Source organism: Mercenaria mercenaria, chromosome 17 (genome assembly GCF_021730395.1).
Source record: "Mercenaria mercenaria strain notata chromosome 17, MADL_Memer_1, whole genome shotgun sequence".
Taxonomy (NCBI): domain Eukaryota; kingdom Metazoa; phylum Mollusca; class Bivalvia; order Venerida; family Veneridae; genus Mercenaria; species Mercenaria mercenaria.
The window spans coordinates 24,246,124-24,267,949 of record NC_069377.1 but is presented as its reverse complement, the minus strand read 5'-3'; the positions used below and the strand labels follow the sequence as shown (position 1 = coordinate 24,267,949).

The 21,826-nt window shown below is 35.8% G+C and overlaps 2 protein-coding genes across 5 annotated transcripts in view; one reads left to right on the top strand and one right to left on the bottom strand.

Annotated features, from left to right (window-relative positions):
- Window positions 1-872: 872 nt before the first annotated feature.
- On the bottom strand, window positions 873-4,342 carry LOC123536106 (lysoplasmalogenase-like protein TMEM86A). Its single transcript, XM_045318928.2, has 2 exons — window positions 4,186-4,342; window positions 873-2,648 (listed from the first exon to the last, which is right to left on the bottom strand). Exons 1-2 carry the CDS (start codon window positions 4,204-4,206, stop codon window positions 1,797-1,799), a joined length of 873 nt encoding a protein of 290 aa, XP_045174863.2. The 5' UTR covers window positions 4,207-4,342; the 3' UTR covers window positions 873-1,796.
- Window positions 4,343-4,547: 205 nt separating this feature from the next.
- The window catches only part of LOC123535910 (ankyrin repeat and sterile alpha motif domain-containing protein 1B-like), a 171,081-nt gene continuing 153,802 nt past the window's right edge, over window positions 4,548-21,826 (top strand). For 3 of the 4 annotated variants that reach the window (XM_053529276.1, XM_053529278.1, XM_053529275.1), the window contains exons 1-2: window positions 4,548-4,797; window positions 10,670-10,750. In XM_053529276.1, coding sequence (XP_053385251.1) covers window positions 4,628-4,797; window positions 10,670-10,750 — 251 coding nt within the window. In that variant the 5' untranslated portion in view covers window positions 4,548-4,627. The remainder of the gene's footprint in view (window positions 4,798-10,669; window positions 10,751-21,826) is intronic. The other variant, XM_053529277.1, reaches the window with a different exon arrangement.

The following is a 21,826-nucleotide window of genomic DNA, read 5'->3' as shown; positions in this document are numbered from 1 at the left end:
ATTACCTTAAAAGCCTGTAAAATCTACATATTTCAAGATCAATATGTACACATAATTAAATTAACATTTCTAGTTTTAATTCCTATACTTCTATTTCTTAGCTTTTGACATAAAATTATATGGCTTTAGGCATACTGAATTTAATATACACCAGTTTAAGTTGATTATAAATATATTTACTGTGTATCTGTTTAAACTGTCAACTTGTCTTAAGAAATTTAATAAACACGAAATATAACAAATAGGACCTACAGCTGGCCTTGATATGTCTTCAACAACTGAATTTCACCCTCTTTTTGTAACCATATATGGGGCAATTAATTATATTAACAGAACGCAACATGCCAAAACGACAAGACCGTAAACTGACATAAGTATGTTAATGAATGTATACACCGCTGGCACACATACAATAATAGCTACTGGGTTTAGAAATTAGAATGATTTTCAATTCATTGTTCAAGAATAACAATTGTAGAACATACATAATTAATGACCTCAGTGAATAAAGACAATTGAAAAGCTTGACTAGAAAAAAAAATTGCTTCTCAAGCAAATTCCTTTGAAGCACGCTTGATATTTATTTACAGAAAGATTAAACGAAAATTAGTTCAGTGTCCTCTAGACAAATAACAGCGAAGTAAGAACTCTTAATAGAGTCACTAATCATACTGAAACTTAGTGAATTTATTTACATTATTATTTAGACCAGGATGCCCTAATCTGTATGTTTGAGGTCCTCGCAAACTGTAACAGCCCCAGAGACACAAAAATATTGTACCCTTGTGTAGAAAATTCGCTTTTTTTACAGAAAAAACTTAAAAGTTGTCAGCCCATTTAGTGGCAAAATTGGATCAACATTAATTATAGAATGGTCCATGACCCTAATAATTAGCATCGCGATGAAAAAATTAACTACGAAAGCCCTGACTGTAACTATAACGATATTTAAAAATAATCGCACTCAAAATTCCTTCAGTATAACAGTGTACAATGATACACTCAACAAAAAGACATTTTGTTATTCTGCCAATACCTTGATATTTACTGAAAATACCAGTACTTCCATGTTTGGAGCAAGATGTTATTGATGGACATTTCAGAATTTCAAAAAGTTAAAGTCATGCATTTGTACACCTTCACCACGATCATGAAACTTTATTATGAAAGACAATTGGCAAAACAAGTCCGTTATGACTAAATTACATGTACTTTCAAAATGCTCAGACTAAATTCAGTAATTAAGAAACCTTTATATTAATTTATGCATTATTTCTTATGACTGTGATGTTGTGCCTTATTAAGTCCTGCAGTATGTAACAAAAACTTAGCCATATCAAATCAAAAATAACAGCTACACATTCTGTTCATCTGACCTTGAAAATGAAATGAGCCGCACCATGAGAAAACCAACATAGTGCATTTGCGACCAGCATGGATTTAGACCAGCCTGTGCATCCGTGTTTCTCTAATTGCAATAGGCTTTGAAAGCAAACAGCATGGATCCTGACCAGACAGCGCGGATGCGCAGGCTGGTCTGGATCCATGCTGGTCGCAAATGCACTATGTTGGTTTTTTCATGGCAAGGATCAAATGACATTAGAAAATAATCACTTCTATTTTTGTTTGTTCTGAAACACATACGAAAAAAAATGTACTACTAAGCACATAACTGAATACTGAGTGTGAGAATTGAAGAATACATAGTTCCTGCATAGACAGCCAAGTATTTGGTGTCTATTTCACTGGGAAACAGTAATGTACAGTTTGCTCTGCCTATACTGCTGAACATCAGTTCAAGCACAGACATCTGTTGTCAAATTCCTCTGTATTAAACTATTGTCCTTATCAATGAAAGACTGGCTACATCCATTAGTTTCACAGTTGCTGACATGCCCATTTGTTTGTTCAGTCTCCCCTTCACGCCTTCTCTGATCTCGTATTGATTTGGCAACCACAGCATCATTTTGGCTGTCAACAACAGAAAGAGCGATACCAAACTGTGCAGCGTAATAAGTTACCATAATAATTGGGTGTGCATATGGCAGTGGAAATAGAAACTTGTCAACTGCAAGGGTCAAATCAGAGATGACAAAAACTATTGCTCCAAAACATCCTGACATTTGCGTCCAGGTGACTCTGTCATCAAAGAAGTTGAATGTTGGAATACGAGCTGTTCCCCGCCATGCCATTGTACAGATTACACCGACGTACGCAGCTACGAGGTAGACCATAATGCCATTCAGACCAGCACTAAGGAAATAATACACCAATGCCCCAAGGACTCCAAACACAGCTCCTGCATACAGATTTAGAGGTTTCCAACCAAAAGCCCTGGAGTAACATACCTGAGCAACTGCAAAGCAGCCAATTCCCAGTTCAAAATATTTCTTTTTCCATACCAAACAAGCATCGCCGATGCAGGAGAATATGAGACCTATCAACACCCTACGAGAATATCGGTAGTATTCTGTGATGTTCATTCCGTTCAAAAGAACAAACAGAATAAGTGAAATTATTGGCAGACATTTGATGATACAGAAGAACCACGGAGCACTTGTTTCACTGGCTGGTGTGTCCGCAAAAAGCACAAAGAATATTGTGCATGTCTTGAAGAATGGTACCAACTTTGGACCAACACACTTCAACTGCAATGGAAAAACATACTGCATGGTCCTAATAACTGTCAGTTTAACAGATAACAATAAATTTTGTAACAAAAGCATTAATATACTTTCTGTTTTCCGAAAACTGTTCGGTAAATAGGGTATTCATTTTATACGAGTTGTATGCAATTTTTCAGCCATACTTCAGAACAAGTTTGTACATTAAAATTTAAATCTGAACAAACCATGACCAGGCAATCTCGGTATTTACTACATTATAAACACTAACTTCATTTCCGCAACTGAAAACTTTCCAGAAATAATGAATCAAGGGTGGAAGGAAAAAGACTTCAGACATTTATTGTCTTAAAACTGTCAAATCTTCAGAAATGCTACAAACATAACCAATATAGGCAAGAGTCAGTAAAAGATTCAGCATTTGTTGCAGCTCTATTCAAATCCATCATATTTTAGAATATCGCTTCTGTTAGATACTCCAGAAAACTTCACAATCTTTTAGTAAGCACTAATGGTTGAAAGTGAACTTTAAATGTCTAAACTTCTAATCTGAGGGCCACAAAACACTTTGAGGGTTCAACGCAATAAGGGCGTATCTACATATGATTATTATATGTAGATACGCCCTTATTGCATTGAACCCTCGAGTCTTGTCATATGCTTTGTCCACTGAGCTTCAGGACCACAAGTTGACACATTTTCTATACCACAACCCTTAATTAAATATCTACATTGTAGTTTAAGTTGTAATACTAATCTATTCTGATACGGATATGTTTGAAAATGCACATTACAATTGTACCTGCAATTTAATTGGAAGTGATGATAGGTGTAGGGTAATCAATCTAAATGTACTAACCTATTACTGCATTATTGGTGTACATTGTATACTGACTGTGTAATTGCTGGGGAAAAACTATTAAAGTAGTTGTCATAAAGACTACAGTTGCTGGTAAAACTTCTTTATATATAGCTTTCATTTCGATTGGAGACATAATGAATATCAAATTTTAACACAGCTTTTTGTTCTGTTTCCTCTTGATTACTGGACCTCTAGAAGCCCATATACCAGTTGTTAACAGGTCCCATTACTGAACCCCTAGCCACTTTAATTACTGTTGCAGTTGGACCACCTGACAGGAAATGCACGGAAAATGTATTAAAAATTTAATGTTTACACTAAAGAAATGCCCTCCAAGTAATGCAGTATCAGAGTAATAATTTCCTCATAAAAACTATGCAAAATTATCCTGACCTTGTGTTGACTTCTTTGTTATATTTGTAAACAGAAAATATAGGTCACACTGTGATTTGCAAGTCTTTGTTTTATATTACTAATTACGCAGAAAAATAATCAAATTTGCAGCACTTAATCAATCCAAACAAATGCATCAAAATAACGCTGACTGGACGAATTTACTCATTTGTTGAAAAAATAAGCAGAATAATCTGAAAGTCATTGATCGTGGCATTATGTTGATGTTGCGTAAAAAAATGACAAAAGATTTTCTTAAATAAGTAACAATTTCTCAGTGCGAGTTGAATAGTAGTATTTACTTACAACAGTCGTAGGTTTTGTCATCCTTGTTTTTGTTTAGAACACTGATTTTATTATGGCTTTAAAGAATAGTTGCTCAATAAAACAGCTGATTTATCCCTGCTGGTGTCTGACGTTTTGGCTCGCAATGTGTTATTGTTTACATCAATTTTCTATTTATAAATTCGTTAAAACGTCACATGGTACAATGTAACACAAGCGTTCATTTGTTGAAAATTGGGTGCTCATTAGTACAGCAGGCCAATCAGCTTTGCTTTAAGATGCAATACACATAATTCGGATTACTTCTGATAGAATTTGTGGGCAAATGTCAAAGTCTAATTGATTGGATGAAATATTAGCTGAGAACCAATTAAAACTCTGGTTAGAAATTGATGCAGATGAAAATGGATGCTGACAGGAAAACAAGGAAGTAATCAAATTTTGTCGCGACATCCTTTTAAATATGTCGTTTCTGAATATAAGTCAAAAATTTGAAAAGGTTATGGGCAAGGAAGTGGAGTTACTTGAAGCAGCTCGAACGGGTAACCTGCAAACGGTAGAGAAAATTCTTTCTTCAGGCAAGGGGAGAAAATCACATCATGTTGGTGGTGCACTTGGACAGAAATTAAGCAGGTATTCATAGATTATGTGTTTCTCATCCTCCAAAGAGTTCTCATTGGCCGTTACTGTTTCAATAACAAAAGCCAATACTTGAAAATAACAGACATTTGTTTCAAGATTTGATTTTCTTATGAGATTTTCACCTCAGTACATTATCCGACGATACCTACCGTATATTTCCGGCCATACGTCGAGGTTTTTTGACTAAATTATTAGCTCTGAAGTCAAGGGTCGACTTTTGGCTGCATAACTAAACGCAGTCATGATCCTCTATCCATTTTCGGATCGAACACAGCGCATATAAGGCATTCTAATAAGTTTGTTATGATTTTCGCCATTTTGATAGAGGGAAACTACTCTTTGCGCACTTAAACTGTCTGGGCTAAAAACAACGATTGCCGTTACGTTCCGTAACTAAACAAGATTAGTTTTATTTAAAGTTAATTGTATTTTGAAAAAAAAATGAAAAAATCGTAAATTTTATTATACTAATAAAAGATTGACTATTACCTTTACCGAGATCAAACTGTGAACAACAAAACTGACAGGAGGCATCTCACAAATTGTCGATAATTACTGGCCATCTGATTTATAAAGTTTAACAGATCGTTACAAATCAAGAGTTTTGGTTTGAATTAAGAACTTGATTTCATTCTGATGCCTAACGAATGATACATGCCGAGGGGCATTAATTATCTTACCACCTATTGTCACAATCGGCAAACAATTAACAGTTTAATAGTACACTTAGACTGATCGATACACTGCCACATTTTCAATCTTGCTAATTAGAGCCAATTTAAATCAATTAATTCTAACCGCTTACAACCTTCAAATGTACAACTCCCCTTTGCTTTGAAATTTACAGCTTCAAAAGACCTTCAATGTCTTGACAAGTTGTAAACAACATCCTAGGTGTTGTTTTGAAATATGCAGAGATAAATGTCATGTCTCACTGAAAAACAGTGGCCCTTTATCGATCTTTGGTTGGCTATAAAGGGCAGTTTGATTGACAGCGGAGGGCGGGGAAAAGACAACATAATTTGCTGCAACTGCATTGATTTTTCATCTGAGTGTTGTTGACAGTTTTATTGCATTTTATCAGGGTTTTTTTAAGTAAATGAATCATTAATTTATGAAAGAGGACAAAGAGGGTCATGATCCCTGTGATTTAGTGTCATTACTGGCAGAGAATACTCGAAAGTGATTCTGTTAGTGAGTCTGATGGATTTTAATAACTAATGGATAAACCACTGAAACGTAGGTAGAACTACAAATCTATAATTTCGTTCATGTGTCTGATTATTGATTTTTTTCACTTAGTTATTCTTCACGCTTATTAATGGTGCTAGATAAATCGCGTATTTTAATGCTTGTTTGTACTGTAATTAACAAATGTTTGACTATCGTTATAAACACATGTATTGGTCATAAAAGGAAATAAAATAAAGGAAAATTTTATTTTTTATTTTTGTTTCTTCAATTATATATGCCTTTACTGTAAAACTAGCAGTATACTTTAACACTATTGTGGCAGTAATAATTTATCGAGGAAACGTAACAAAATCGTGAGCGAAATTATAAAGATAACTTGATAGAAACATTTTTTTCACAGTATTTTGTGCCATAGCAGTTTTTAAAATGCTAGAACTATCCATCCCTCGACTTATGGTCGGGGCAAGTTGAAAATCTAAGATTTTTTATCCAGAGTAGGTTCTCGTATTATGGCCGAAGTCGACGTATGGCCGGATATATACAGTAGCCCAAATAATATAGAGACTATAACGCCCTCCGCAGAGGGAGATATATGGTAAATGACAGTCTGTGAAATTGTGCAGTCGAAATATTGAGACTACTCGGTACCATGGTACAAGGTATGGTATAACATGGTTTGCCCTGGTAGCAATAATACAGAATGTAAAATAGGAAATGATCAGTGACAATTAGGGCTGGGTACCGCCTTGAAAAAAATACCGCGGTATACCACGGTTTTTACCTAATTACCGCGGTATATACCACGGTATACCACCATATTTATCGTAAGACTTACAGCTATGGTAGTGGTCATAAAAATATTGAAAAACTCTCAGAAATACTTAATTTATTATGAGCAACAACGAAGACTAGTTACTTGACTAGAATTAAAGAAAAAGATGCACTGGAATATTAACTTGACTAATGACTAGTTAGATTAATGACCCTTAGTATTTTTTACCAGCGTGTATTCGTCGGAAGACGCCATATTTTCTCTGGGGAAGCACTGGGTCACATGTATATAGGTCGCGCTTGTTTGAAGTTTGATTCATGCACCCGTTTGATAAACCAGTAACGTTTATGAAGGCTTCGTCAGATCGTTTTCAAACAAAAAATAATAAATTTCGACTCAACATTTTCCACACTATTTATTTCTTTTTTAATACGTGCAAATACATACTGGGATATTTTAAACTATCATCATTTAAACAAGAAGTCGGGACTTGCCGAATTTACCAGACTCAAAGTAAAAACAAGTGCAACCATGACGTCATCCATCTATACGGAATAATTTGGAGGTTTTCAAATGTTTTGATTGGGGATCACGCGGTCGATCATACATGTTCAATTGCACCATTGGGTGGTTATTTTTGGAAACTAATAATAGTAGCATGGGAATTCCAGAGATATAAATCGGAAAATCATGCATGGTGTCAATTGCTGTTACGGAAGGCTACATAGACAGTGTAAATTAAAAATAAACAGAAGTAGGGATAATGTTGATAAAATACCGGTATTCCCCGATGGTACCGCGGTATCGTACCACGAGAAGATAGTACCAGGGTTACCGGTATACCGGTAATACCGCGCATCTCTAGTGACAATGTATGTATTCGAATTAATTAAATGAAACATTTTTTATTGCCTCAAACAACAATATTTGCCTGTAGACAAATGCACAGCTGAATTCAAACAACAATTATAATCATATAACTGTAAAAAACGGAAGTGTGACAACATTTATAAAGGAGAAAAGAATAAAATGAAGAAATCAGTTGCCAAAGTTTAAAAAGTTTCCTGCAAAGTAAGTGTTTTAAATATCTAGAATATACGTGTAATTGACACTACATTTATACAAGTTTAATAAACACTCATGGACACAGTATGTACATAATTTTCAAATTATACATATATTTGTTGAACATGCTTAAAGCCATTTTAAATTAACAAAAATCATTTTTATGATTATGAAGTTAAAAGGGAAATTTGTACTTAGTGTTGGACACCGGTTCCTGGTATCGGTGCAATACCAAATAATCACTTCGAAAAGTACTGGTATATACTGTTTCTTAAAAGAACCGGTTCCGATTTCGGTATTTCCGTAAAAGTAAAGACAGAATTCATACCAAATCTGCGGCAAAATAAAGTAGAAATTTAAGCAAATATTGTAATAACGCGATCGGCATGGTTTACTGTGACCCCGTTCCGAGTAACTTCCCTTGAATTAACATGGAGAGCTAATTTTGTGAAAAGTTTTGTATGCTAAATATTACTAGAAAAACTTCTTTTCCCATCATTTTAAACTACGTAAACCAATACTTAATTCCAAAATATACTAGTTACTACACTATTTTTCTTCGTCATATTCTTTTAAAACAAATGAAAAGATGATTTAAATAAAAAGTTACAAGACTAAGCTGTAACCTACATAAACAAGTAATCGGTTTTCGTGAACCATTAGAAATATGTTATTGTTGGAGTGTTCGTTCTTTCAAGTGTTTTGAAGGTTATTAAAAATGTGTTGCAAAAGTGTTGCACTTTAAAAACATTACTAGTCAACCTGGTCGAAGATTATCATGAGTGACAATAAGTCTGACTTGTTAGGGAGGTAATTTGAAAGCTAATAAGTGTTCAGTTTAACAGTTCTAGTCAGTGCTGAGCTTTAAAAGCATTACTACAGTGAGTGTATTCATAGATTTAGCGAAGTATCTACTCTAGTTTTTTATTTTGGAAAACTCTAGTTTGTAAGATATGTTTATTGTTTTACTCTTTCATAATCTAATACAAAATTCCATTAACAGACTTAAAATGTTTATTTATCACAGCAAATTTTCATGTATAACTACTTACATAGGTGTATTTAATACTAACCAAATCATTGCTTGTATGATGTACTACAAAGCATGGTATTGGTATCGGTATCGTTAAAAATACCCTATCGTTTCTTCGGTATCAGTATCGGACTGCTTCGTCCTTAACGATATCCAACCCTATTTGTACTATTTCTCATTACTTCCAGTGCAACAAACCCTCCTAACATAGCATTTCATAAAAGGTAAAGGTAAGCTTTATTTAACGACGCATATAATCCAACATACAACAAGAGCTACAAAGCTCTTATGCGACAAACTAGGTATCCAGTAACAGGTACTTACCTGCCAAAGTTTTTTTTCGGCTGATTTTATGGCCGGTATTTGGTCATGTCACCAGTCGCTTTCACCAGTGCAGATAACAAGCATTATTGATTATTTCAAAAACATGAAAAGCCAGGATATTGACTTGTAGCAAGTTTTGTTGATCTTAAAATTAAACAGAAAAAAACATCCTTATTGTGTTCATATATATGTTTTAATATATATGTCTTGTTAATATTGCAATTTTTCCAATTTTGGTCAAAATGATGCGAAAAAAATGCCTGCGCTTATTTTACGTCCGGGTACAACCCTTTCAATGCTGAGTGCCAAGCAAGGGAGCTACAATACCATTTTTCACGTTTTTGGTATGATGTGGCCGGGGATCGAACCCCAGACCTCCCACACTCAAAGTGGACACTCTACCACTAGGCTGTTGAGGCTGTTTTTGCCATCATCATCAGTATGCCTGAAACTTAGTTTTGTTTGTAAATACTGATTTCATCACAACTACCGCACACTGCAACAACAACAACAGCAACAACATTGGAACGTTTTTAAACAGCAACAGTAAATTCACATCTATAAAAAACGTCATTTTTTACACAATTATTAATTAGATGTAGTTTAGCAAAGTGTATTAAAAGTTTTTCATTGAAAAAATACTTAATTTATAAAAATATCGTTACCGGATGGCTAGAAAAGCCGTAGAGGACAGGCTAGCCATCTGGTTACCGGATGGCTAGAATGCAGGCTGGCTAGGCATCCGGTTCCCAGATTGCTAGACACTTTGAAAATTTTGCTGAGATGTTGCATGCAATTTCAAATATTTTAGTTTGCATAGGGATATAGGTTCAAACATCCTTGATACAGAAAAAATCCACTATTAAGAAGACCACTTAGGGGAATGGCTAACAGTGACCAGTCATACAATCAAGTCAGTCTTAATACTATCAAGACTCTGCTTAGAGTTATATCAAGGCTCGAAAAAGGGCAGGAGATTTACTGAAAGTGCTTCTCACAGAGATAGTTGTTAACCTTTAGCCTGCTGATGGCAAGTAACATGCAGGATGATCATGGTCTGCACTGTTTGCTATTCAGTCAGTAAATTTTTGGTGAACACTGAAAATTTACTGACTGAATAGAGAACAGTGCAGACCATGATCAGCCTAGCTACCTGCAAGGACGTGCAGGCTGGTCTTGGTCGGCACTGGTCGCAAAGGCAGAATCACTTGCTGTCAGCAGGCTAATTTATGGTTAAGATAAATTATGCACTTTTTTTCTCATAGACAAATGTGGTTCTGGAAATAGTTCTGTTATCGGAAAATACAAACTGATAGGGTGTTTTTATTTTTTAATGGCATCATTATCTATTAAATGTTTTAGATAACACATTAACAGTTCTATAATACTAGTTTGGTGTATAATGTGATATGATTTTAAAACTAAACATTCACAAATGATAAGTTTTTATATAATTATATTTTCCCTTTTTCCAGCTTTTTGAAATCAGTCAATGTGAATTACACAGACAAAAATGGTTACACAGCTCTACATCATGCTGCAGTCAATGGATTTAGGTATGTAATTATCCCTTAGCCTGCTAAATATCTAAAATGGACTGGTCCATCATTCAATTTGGGCAATACCATTTATCATTCGAAGGGGTGTTCACTGAAAATTTACTGACTGGATAGCGAACAGTGCAGACCATGATCAGACTGCACGGATGTGCAGGCTGATCTTGGTCTGCACTGGTCGCAAAGGTTATATATATTGCCGCCAGCAGGCTAAAGGTTAAACCCCCACAAAACAAGTTTTGGGTTGGACTATATTGGAATCACTTTGTCCCAATCTGTGGGCTTGTCCCTCCTTCAGTCTGTTCCTCCCTTCCAAATAATTTAGTGAATAAATTTGACACCACTGAAGGCTATTTAAAATGATTTGAAACAATGATAGGCTTCAAGAAAGTGAATGTGTTGAGCATAAGAACCCTAACTCTACTGGTTATATATTTGTGTAATTATTTTCCTTTTTGAACTGTTTGTATTTACTATAAAAACAAAATTTAAACATGAAAATACTGGAAATATTTTATTGACTGCTTCTGCACTGTATATTGTTAAAATTTGATTGTTTGTGCATAGAAGTGTGCAGGACATGAAAAGAGAATTAACAGTCATACCAGGGTTTGCCACATGAGGAAACTAGGCCACTAGGCCAGTTATACATTTCTTGACATTTACAGGCATCATTTCAGAGTGGTCACAGTGTTTTATTTTAGGCTGATATTTGGCCGAAATTACAGTCAATAACTAGAGAATATTTTGGCCAGCAAACGTCAATGATCTTTGGATGATTGCCGGTAGTCAGTATTTGACCCATGTATCTGTTGTTATGGGTATCGGTTGGTCAAAGGTCAAGGTCATAGTGAAAAAGCTTTCTGGTCATTGAATTGAGAACCCTTTGGCCTTCTGTGGTTAAACACGCCTTCCAGTAAAGCTGCCATTGCCTTTTTAGGATGATTGCCTTGAATTTTGAGAGTCACTAACTCAGTGGTCAAGATCAGGTGACTTGGAGACTGATAATAGTTAACCATTAGTTTTGGAGAACACCATGACTTGATGGTCAGTAATCAATGATCAGTATATAACCACTATCATTTTTTTGGGTCAGGATGTCAAAGGTTAATGCAGGTTTGTTTTCCTTCTGTAATAGGGGCCGTTTAAACAGGCCCCTTTCCCTCAGAAAATTTCTTTTAAATCAAGCAGTTTTCCCCAAAAATTGACTTTAGATCAGATTTTTTATTTCCTCTTTGCCCATATACCTATTTTTCCCCCAAATCACAGGCCTTTCCCTTCCCCTCTTGGTAAAAAAAAACTCTTGTTGACAGTCTGGGCCCCCAAATAAAAATAGCTAGTTTATATCCGTGAGAAGTGGGTTTTGGGGAGAGGGATAATGGGTGTTATATGTTTTACAAACAGCTCTTGTATCTTGCTTGTATTTAATGGGCATTTGTATTTTACACGATGAATGAAACATACTAAAAATTCCAGTACTGTCATTGTATTGTCATTTATGCCATCAGATGGAGAAAAATAAAAAAGAATTCAATGTCTAAAAATGGCTGCATATAAAACAAAATTTAATCAGTATAATTGAAAACTTTCCCATTTATACAGCAAAATGTGTCAGCCCATGGTCAGAGTGTTTGATCATAACATGCAACTTTGATTTTTATGCAGCTCAGTTTGAGAATATGGGTTCTAGACAGCAAAGTTGAGAAGATTGGTTATATAAATATACATGTACTTGGCTTGACCTTAAGGATTGCCCTATTGCCCGGGATAGGTAAAATTGGAGTGCAGGCAGACAAAAAAATCATACTCAGTTGCCCATCGGCAAGTGAAATATATGAAATGATCCCAAGAAATATTTCCCAGAAAATCATGTACTACTGTTTTTATTGCTACACTGCATTGCAATATCTCATCACATCACCATGTTATATTCGGGCCACCAAGAAATGGGTTCAGGCAAATAAAATATACAGTAGTTGAAGTTGCCCTACAGGCAAGTGGTGTACAGAGTTAAAGTCAAGCCCTGTTATCAGCTATTCAAATCCATCAAGGGGTGTAAGAGATTATGGGACTGATGTAAAACCAAAGATTTTTAAACACTTGATCTTGGGCTCTGACCTTTGGCAGACACATTTTGAACAGGTTCTCTTCACACAAACGTTTGACGATGTGTTTTAAAAAACCATTAAAAGGTATTTGAGCTATGAATGGGTCAAAAAATCAAAAACTCCAACCTTTCACCTTGTATTATAATCTCACTGACTTGATTGGACCGGCAGGTTTTGAACATTGATTCTTCACATGGTCGTGATGAGTGGGACATTTAACCCAAGTTTCATAAAAATCTTTGAAGGTGTGTAGGAGATATGGAACAATCATGAAACCAGACTTACAGCTTAGTTGGCAATAAGACCATTCCATATCACACATAAGATTGTAAAAGGAAAAAAAATGAGAGTAATTTGGAAGACAGAAATATTTCCATCATTGACTAGGCAATTCATTATCTGAATTATGAAATATGGTAATTTTTGGTGTCTATTATGATTGATCTATATTAAGACTGATAGTACTGGCATTAGAGAACTTACAAGAAAATGTAGAATAATTGTATTCATTTTGCCCTGATAATCTCTTCATGTATGCTAGCTGTGAGTGAGAAATATTAATAAAAAGATCTACTGTAAGTGTAACTCTTGACCAGGAACTTTTTTTCCTCCACAGAAACTGTAAATGACTTTCTCTACTATAGTGGAATGAGGCTAGGGCCTTCTGGTGGGGGAGTTTTGTTATGTTTTTGAGGAAGAGAGTTTTTTTGTTTACATTATTTTAATAATCAGCAATTGATAGATGAAATGAAACCAAGATGAACAACGATTAATTCAGCATTTATATAAAACTGTCTTTAGACTGCAAAAATTGTAATTCTTTGAACAGGGGAGTTTTAAACTTAATTGTAGGGAAAAGTATATATGAGCCGCACCAGGAGAAAACCAACATAGTGCATTTGCGACCAGCGTGGATCCCAGTCTGGTCAGGATCTATGCTGTTCACTAACGGTTTCTCTAATTGCAATAGGCTTTGAAAGCGAACAGCATGGATCCTGACCAGACAACGCGGATGCGCAGGCTGGTCCGGATTCATGCTGGTCGCAAATGTACTATGTTGGTTTTCTCATGGTGCGGCTCATATATCCTGGTGGTTGGACTTAGGATGATATTCAACCTTCGGAAAATAATGTCATGAAATTAGGACCCTTGATACAAACTGTAATTCAAGCCATTTACTTTCTAATTCAAATGGAATGGGACATAGCAATCTTGCTCTAAAAAGCCACAATACTGTGATTATACTTAATATTAGTGGACGGATAGCTCAGTGGTTTGCACACTGGCCTTCCAATCCTGAGGTCGGGGTTCGATCCCCGGCAGCTACTCGGGAATTTTCAGAAACGCTTTTCAGTGTTTCCCACCCAACTAGAGGTGTACTGGTCAGGAACCCAGGCAATCCTTGCGTGTATCAGTGCTATACACTGGGCATGTTAAAGAACCAGGCTGTCTATTCGAAACGAGCTAGGCTAAGTTAGCCGGACAAGCCTGTATCTGATTTCTGATCTCTCTGTCGTGTGGGCTTTGTCTCACTCTGTGTGTGTACTAGTAGAGGATGAATTATGCACCCAGTTTGGCTGCATTTGAACTATGTAAAGCGCCATTGAATGTGAAATTGATCATGAAAAGGGCGCTATATAAATCTGGTATAATAATAATAATAATAATAATTAGGGTCATGTGGTCAAAAGTCAAGGTCATTTTCAGTTTGAAATGATTTTCTATCAATAACTGGAAGTTTGGTTGGACTTTCTGCATTCAAATTTCATAAAATTGTGGTTATCCCATGTGCAGTAGTTGACTATCATTACTTTTTAGCTCACCTGAGCAGGAGTGCTCAAAGGTGAGCTTTTGTGATCGGCCTGTGTCCGTCGTCGTCCGTCAGTCGTACGTCGTCAACAATTTGACTGTTAACACTCTAGAGGTGACAATTTTGGCCCAAACTTAATGAAACTTGGTCAGAATGTTACCCTCAATAAAATCTTGGACGAGTTCGATATTGGGTCATCTGGGGTCAAAAACTAGGTCACCAGGTCAAATCAAAGGAAAAGCTTGTTAACACTCTAGAGGTCACAATTTTGGCCCAATCTTAATGAAACTTGGTCAGAATGTTACCCTCATAAATTAATAATCTGTCTGGAGCGAAGTTTTGGGATATTGGGTCCTCTTGGGAGCTTGTCAAAAACTAGGTCACCAGGTCAAATCAAAGGAAAAGCTTGTTAACACTCTAGAGGTCACAATTTGGGCCCAATCTTAATGAAACTTGGTCAGAATGTTACCCTTGTTAAATCTTGGACAGGTTCGATATTGGGTCATCTGTGGTTAAAAACTAGGTCAACAGGTCAAATCAAAGGAAAAGCTTGTTAACACTCTAGAGGTCACAATTTGGGCCCAATCTTAATGAAACTTGGTCAGAATGTTACCCTCAGTAAAATCTTGGATAAGTTTGATATTGGGTCAATTGGGGTCAAAAACTAGGTCACCAGGTCAAATCAAAGGAAAAGCTTGTTAACACTGTAGAGGCCAGATTTATGACTGTATCTTCATGAAACTTGGTCAGTATGTTAATCTTGATGATCTATAGGTAAAGTTTAAATCTGGGTCAGATGGGATCAAAAACTAGGCCACTAGGTCAAGTTAAAGGAAAAGCTTGTTAACACTCTAAAGGCTACATTTATGATGTATCTTCCTGGAACTTGGTCAGAATGTTAATCTTAATGATCTTAAGGTCCAGTTTAAATCTGGGTCATGTAGGATCAGAAACTAGGTCACAAGGTCAAATCAAAGGAAAAGCTTGTTAACACTTTAGAGGCCACATTTATGACCATATCTTAATGAAACTTGGTCAGAATGTTAATCTTGATGATCTTTAGGTCAATAGGTCAGGTGAGTGATACAGGGCCTTCATGGCCCTCTTGTTTGGTCAAAAGATCAATAGCCATTTACATATAGTCAACATATTGGGTCAAAAGGTCAACAGCCATTGACATATTGTCAATTATAGTCAATGTGATTACATACCCAAGACCCAGTTACCTTCAACTGGCTGTCATAGGTGGGGATGGGGTTTGTAAAAAAAAATGTATCAACAGTTCTGGCTTCATTTATTCACAAGTACTATCTTAGCTCTTGGTAAGAAAAAAAGGTTTTTAATTTGCTTAAAAGGAAAAAAAACATTTTTGACTTTTACTGATTGTTTTTTAAGTAAAACAGTCTTTGAATGAGTAGATTAAAAGATCTGAAGACAGCTAGAATAATGCATTGTAAGGAAACTCCATTAAAATGTATTGATTGTTGCTATAGAAGCTGGAAGTACAGTGGGGAGTAGGGTGATTGTCACAACATTAGCACTAATCTAATTTATTAGCCATACGTAAATCGAATTTTGTGTACTTGCCATTTCCAAGGAACACCACTTAAAGTCTGTAGCAGATCAGATAGAACAACATTTGTAGAAATGCCTGATTAGCTCACCTGTACTTAAGGGTCAGGTTGAACTGTATTAAAGCACAGGTGGATGCTCTCTTATGTTCGTAATCTATCATTTTGTGGTTAATATTGTTACAACTTCCTCTCATAATATCGGCTTGAAAGATGTGCTCAAAACATATTACTTTAGACAATTTCCTCTCCTCACTGACAGACCAGCTTGACAGAAGTTGACAAAACATAGTTAGAGGCATCCCATTGCAGGGACTTTTCTCAGTTTCAGCTTGTCCTGATTTTTTAAAAAATTATTTATGAGATATTGTTGCCCTTCGTGTCTGTTAAGATTTTTGTTAAGGTTCATTCTTTCTTAAAATCTGTAAGACCCATGTTTTGTGTACTTGCCATTTCCAAGGAACACCACTTAAGTCTGTAGTCAGACAGATAAACACATTTGTAGAATGCTGATTAGCTCACCTTGTACTTAAGGTCAGGTTGAACTGTATTAAAGCACAGGTGGATGCTCTTTATGTTCGTAATCTATCATTTTGTGGTTAATATTGTTACAACTTCTTCATAATATCGCTTGAAAGATGTGCTCTAAAACATATTACTTAGACAATTTCTCTCTCACTGACCAAACTTGACGAAGTTGACAAACATAGTTGAGGCATCATTGCGGACTTTTTCATTTCAGCTTGTCTGAATTTTAAGAAATATTTATGAGATATTGTTGCCCTCGTTTGTTAGATTTTTGTTAAGGTTCATTCTTTCTTAAAATCTGTAAGACCCATGTTTATTATCATTAAAATGTGTAAGTAGGTCAAGCACCTAACTCTCACTTTTATTTTGTTAGAATTACAGCCCTTTTGTACTTAAAAAGTTGGAATTCCATGGTTTAAATTTTAGTTTAGGGTCTGTTTTTCTTATAAAATACATGACTGTATTACAGAATGTTTATCTTTGACACTTTGTATACGTGTTTATTGCCAAGAACCATAACTCATGCAGTTTGGCTGAATTATGGCCCTTTTTAACTTAGAAATTGGAATTTATTGGTTACATATTTTATTTTTCTTTACCTTATTGTCATATAATAATATATACAGTCCAAGTCTTGTACAGTCAAACATGTTTATGAAGAGTCAAGAAGTGATCTTCATATGAAGGTGGTTTTTATTCAGAAGTTGAAATGCGTTGTATCTGTCAAAATCTGGGCCCAGTTGTTCGAAACTTTAATCGGCTGTTAAACTAACCGCCAATTAAATTTTAATTAAAAATACTAGACTTGATGGGACACACTAGAATGATGTTTTGATTTCATTGTAAAGATTTTTCAGTGTTCATAATTCTTACCTCATACATTTGTTAGTCCCCTACTGGTTGAAAACCAGTTTTGGGGACTATAGGAATGCTCTTTTCCGTCATTCCGTCATTCCGTCATTCCGTCTTTCCGTCATTCCGTCATTCTGTCATTCCGTCATTCCGTCCGTCCGCAATTTCGTGTCCGGTCCATAACTCTGTCATCCATGAAGGGATTTTAATATTACTTGGCACAAATGTTCCCCATGATGAGACGACGTGTCATGCGCAAAACCCGGACTCGTAGCTCAAAGGTCAAGGTCACAATAGGAGGTCAAAGGTCAACAGGGCTTTTTTCCTGTCCGGTCCACAACTCTCCCATCTTTGAAGGAACTTTAGTATTACTTGGCACAAATGTTCCCCATGATGAGATGATGTGTCATGCACAAATCCCGGACCCCTAGCTCAAAGGTCAAGGTCACAATTGGAGGTCAAAGGTCAACAGGGCTTTTTTCCTGTCCGGTCCATAACTCTCCCATCCATGAAGAGATTTTAATATTACTTGGCACAAATGTTCCCCATGAGGAGACGACGTGTCATGCGCAAAACCTGGACCCCTAACTTAAAGGTCAAGGTCACAATTGGAGGTCAAAGGTCAACAAGGCTTTTTTCCTGTCCGGTCCATAACTCTCCCATCTATGAAGGGATTTTAATATTACTTGGCACAAATGTACCTCATAATAAGACGATGTGTCGTGCACAACTTTCAGACCCCTAGCTCAAAGGTCAAGGTCACACTTAGCAGTCAAATGTTAACATAGCATGAACAGGGTCTGTTTCCTGTCCGGTCCATAACTCTGACATTCATTAAGGGATTTTAATATCACTTAGCACAAGTGTTCCCCATGATGAGACGACGTGTCATGCGCAAATCCCGGACCCCTAGCTCAAAGGTCAAGGTCACAATTGGGTGTCAAAGGTCAACAGAGTTTTTTTCCTGTCCCGTCCATAACTCTGCCATCCATGAAGGGATTTTAATATTACTTGGCACAAATGTTTCCCATAATGAGACGATGTGTCATGCGCAAACCCAGTACCCTAGCTTAAAGGTCAAGGTCACACTTTGAGATCAAAGGTCAAGAGGATTTTTTTCCTGTCCGGTCTATAACTTTGTCATGCAAAGCAGGATTTAGATATCAGTTGGCACAAATATTCCCCTGGATGAGACAACATGTCATGCGCAAGAACCAGGTCCCTAGCTCTAAGGTCAAGGTCATATTTAGAGGTCAAAGGTCAAATTCAAGAATGACTTTGTACGGACATTTCTTCTTCATGCATGGAGGGATTTTGATGTAACTTGGACCAAATGTTCAACACCATGAGGCACCCTTGTTTTTAGAATTACATCCCTTTGTTGTTACTATAAATAGATTTTATTGTAACTTTTTTATTACTAGCGGTAGAGAAAAATCGAGACCACTTTTCTGTGGTACAGCATGCATGTTACATCCAATTTTTAGGTGTATTTTGACCTATCTCTACCTGGTAAAGAGTTTCTTGTGGACTTATGTTATTATTATTATTATTATTTTTTTTTTTTTTTTTTTTTTTTAAAAGATTAATTTCCCTTTGTTGTTACTATAAATAACTTACATGATAACATTTTTATAATCAGCCCAAAAAATTCAATATGAAAACAATTGTGGGTTTTTATATATGCACATTTTAATCCAAGTGTGTTGTTATAATGTTATAACATATTGTATATGTAGTACAAAATTGTTTATACATCATTGACAGATATCAGTTCATCATGTTATACTGCAGTAGAAAAAATTAGGTGCCTTCCAGTAGGGGACTTTGTATTGCATGGCAATACTTCATTCACTTGTTTTTCTAAGTCTTCCGAAATGTCAAAAATAACCCTAAAAGTTAACCAACCGTTAGCTTAATCGCCTGTTAAAGTTTCGAACAACTGGGTCCTGGTCTCACTTTACAAGATTGATGGTATACAAAGTTGGAACTTATAAATGTCTCACACACAGACAACAAGATTTGTCTTTTTACCTCTTAGACAAGGTCTTTTTTTAGCCTTAATCGTTTTTGAGTGTTCACGTTGCTAGTTGTCTTTTGAAAGAAGATACAAGAATAAATATAATTGAATAACATGACTAAAATATAAATCTTCCACAGCCTTTCTTTCCATTTTCTAACTTGATATGTGTGATTTAAGTCAGCCCATTTTTCTTTTTCTCAGATTTTGTTTGTGGCAGTCAGCCATTTCTCGCACAGATGTTATTTATGTGGCGTCTTAAAGTTCATGAGTTAATAATAGAGCTGATCAATAGTAATTAGCAATAGTTCTGTTCTATATAAAATGTTAAAGATAATAACATTTCTCTCAAGGGAGTTCTCGTTATTTATGTACGGACATGTATCACACTGATGAGAAAGTTAGATTAGTTTGAGTATCATAAAGAGAGTTCCATAAATGGTTACAATTAGGCCAGTACCAATATGTATGAGTTCTTTTTTATGGTAATCATATACCGTGTTCACACTAGCAGAACGGTTTTATTTTTATTAGGCACTAATTGGCTATAATTGGTATTGACATTCTAACCCATCAAAAATAATCTAGTTGCGTCCACACTAGGCTAAGAAATGTGTTTAAATATATATGCAATGTTGGAAGTTAACAAATATCTTGCAATAAGCAAAAAAGGTTACAAAGAATTGAGGCTAACAGAAACAGAAGGGGTCATCAATATTTAAACTTCTGTGTTCATCTAAGAATTTTTTCATTCCATCATTGTCCATTTGGCGTCAGTATGACTCCATATCGCAATTTAATGTTTTTGTTTCAACAACAGTCCAATTATTTTTGCCAGCCACAGCATCAATTGTTTGATACAAAGAGAAACACATGGTGATTCTTCCTCTAAAAAGTAAGTTCTGTGGATTTGGGATTGTAAAACCAGTTATAACCCACATTTGCGTTCACATTTGTAAAATAATGTAGCATTACTTTTTAAGAGATTAAAACACCTCCGAGGTGTCTTTAAATGCTACATTACAGAAACCATTGACTTTTACAAAATTCACGTTTTACACCACATATAGTGTGGACACAAACGAGTTTAAAAAATAAACCCAAGTTAATGTAGGATTAAAAACGTAGTCTGAACACGGTAATAGAGGAATTGTCTGCAGTTCAGTAGTTTCGTAGTTGTGGAATTCATATCCCATGATGCTTGCCTCCCTGTAGCTTGATAGAACACAAGTTAATTTTAGTTTATATAAGTCGTCATACTAAACCCCTCCCTGTAGCTTGGTAGAACTTAAGTTCATTTTAATTTATATAAGTCTTCATACTCAACCCTGTGGCCTGATAGAACTGAGCTGCTTAGGGAGCAGTTGTTAATATTCATAACCCATAGTGCTTACCTCCCTGTGGCTGATAGCACTTCTGCTTAGGGAGAAGTTGTTAATATTCATACCCCATAGTGCTCACCACCCTGTGGCCTGATAGAACTTCTGCTTATATTTAAGGGAGAAGTTGTTAGGGTTCCAATCATTTTCACCCACTGAAGCCTGATAGGACTTTTGCTTAGGAAGAAGTTGTTCATATCCCATTGTGCTTACCCCAGTAGAAATTGTTTACCCCAGAATAACTTTGCATTGTTACACCTGCTTAAGGAGAATTTGCTAGTTCTCACATCTAGTCAAGCCAGGGGTTGTTAACTTTCATATCACATCTTGCTCGCCCATGTAGCCCAGTAGAACATTTTGCTAAGGGAGAAGTTGTTAATTTTCAGATGTCATCATGCTCACCGCTGTTGTCCTTTAAAACATTGCACTCAGGCTTGACAGTATTGTTAATAAGCTGTCACAGATTTTGTTTTCTTACAGTGGTTATTTTATTCAAGTTACAGTTCAAGCTACCTCAGAAATGCAAACGCACATCATGAAATAATCTGAGTTTTTAGTGATGTTATTTCATGATGATAATTAAACATAATCTGAAATCAAACTGTCTTGCAGAATTGACACCTGAAATGTGATTGCAATGTTTTTATCATTTTTACACATTTTTCACATTTTTAGCTCGACTATTCAAAGAATGGTCTAGCTATTCTACTCACCCTGGCGTCGGTGTTGGCGTCACACCTTGGTTAAGTTTTTGCATGCAAGTACATACAGCCATCAATTAAAGGCATATAGCTTTGAAACTTATTTT

What these genes read in the sequence shown, in the direction of transcription:
- LOC123536106 (XM_045318928.2), bottom strand. Translation starts at nt 4,206, where the DNA reads ATGACAAAACCTACGACTGTT. An exon ending in TGACAAAACCTACGACTGTT is followed by an intron (nt 2,649 to 4,185) that starts GTAAGTAAATAC and finishes TTTCCATTGCAG; the next exon opens with TTGAAGTGTGTTGGTCCAAA.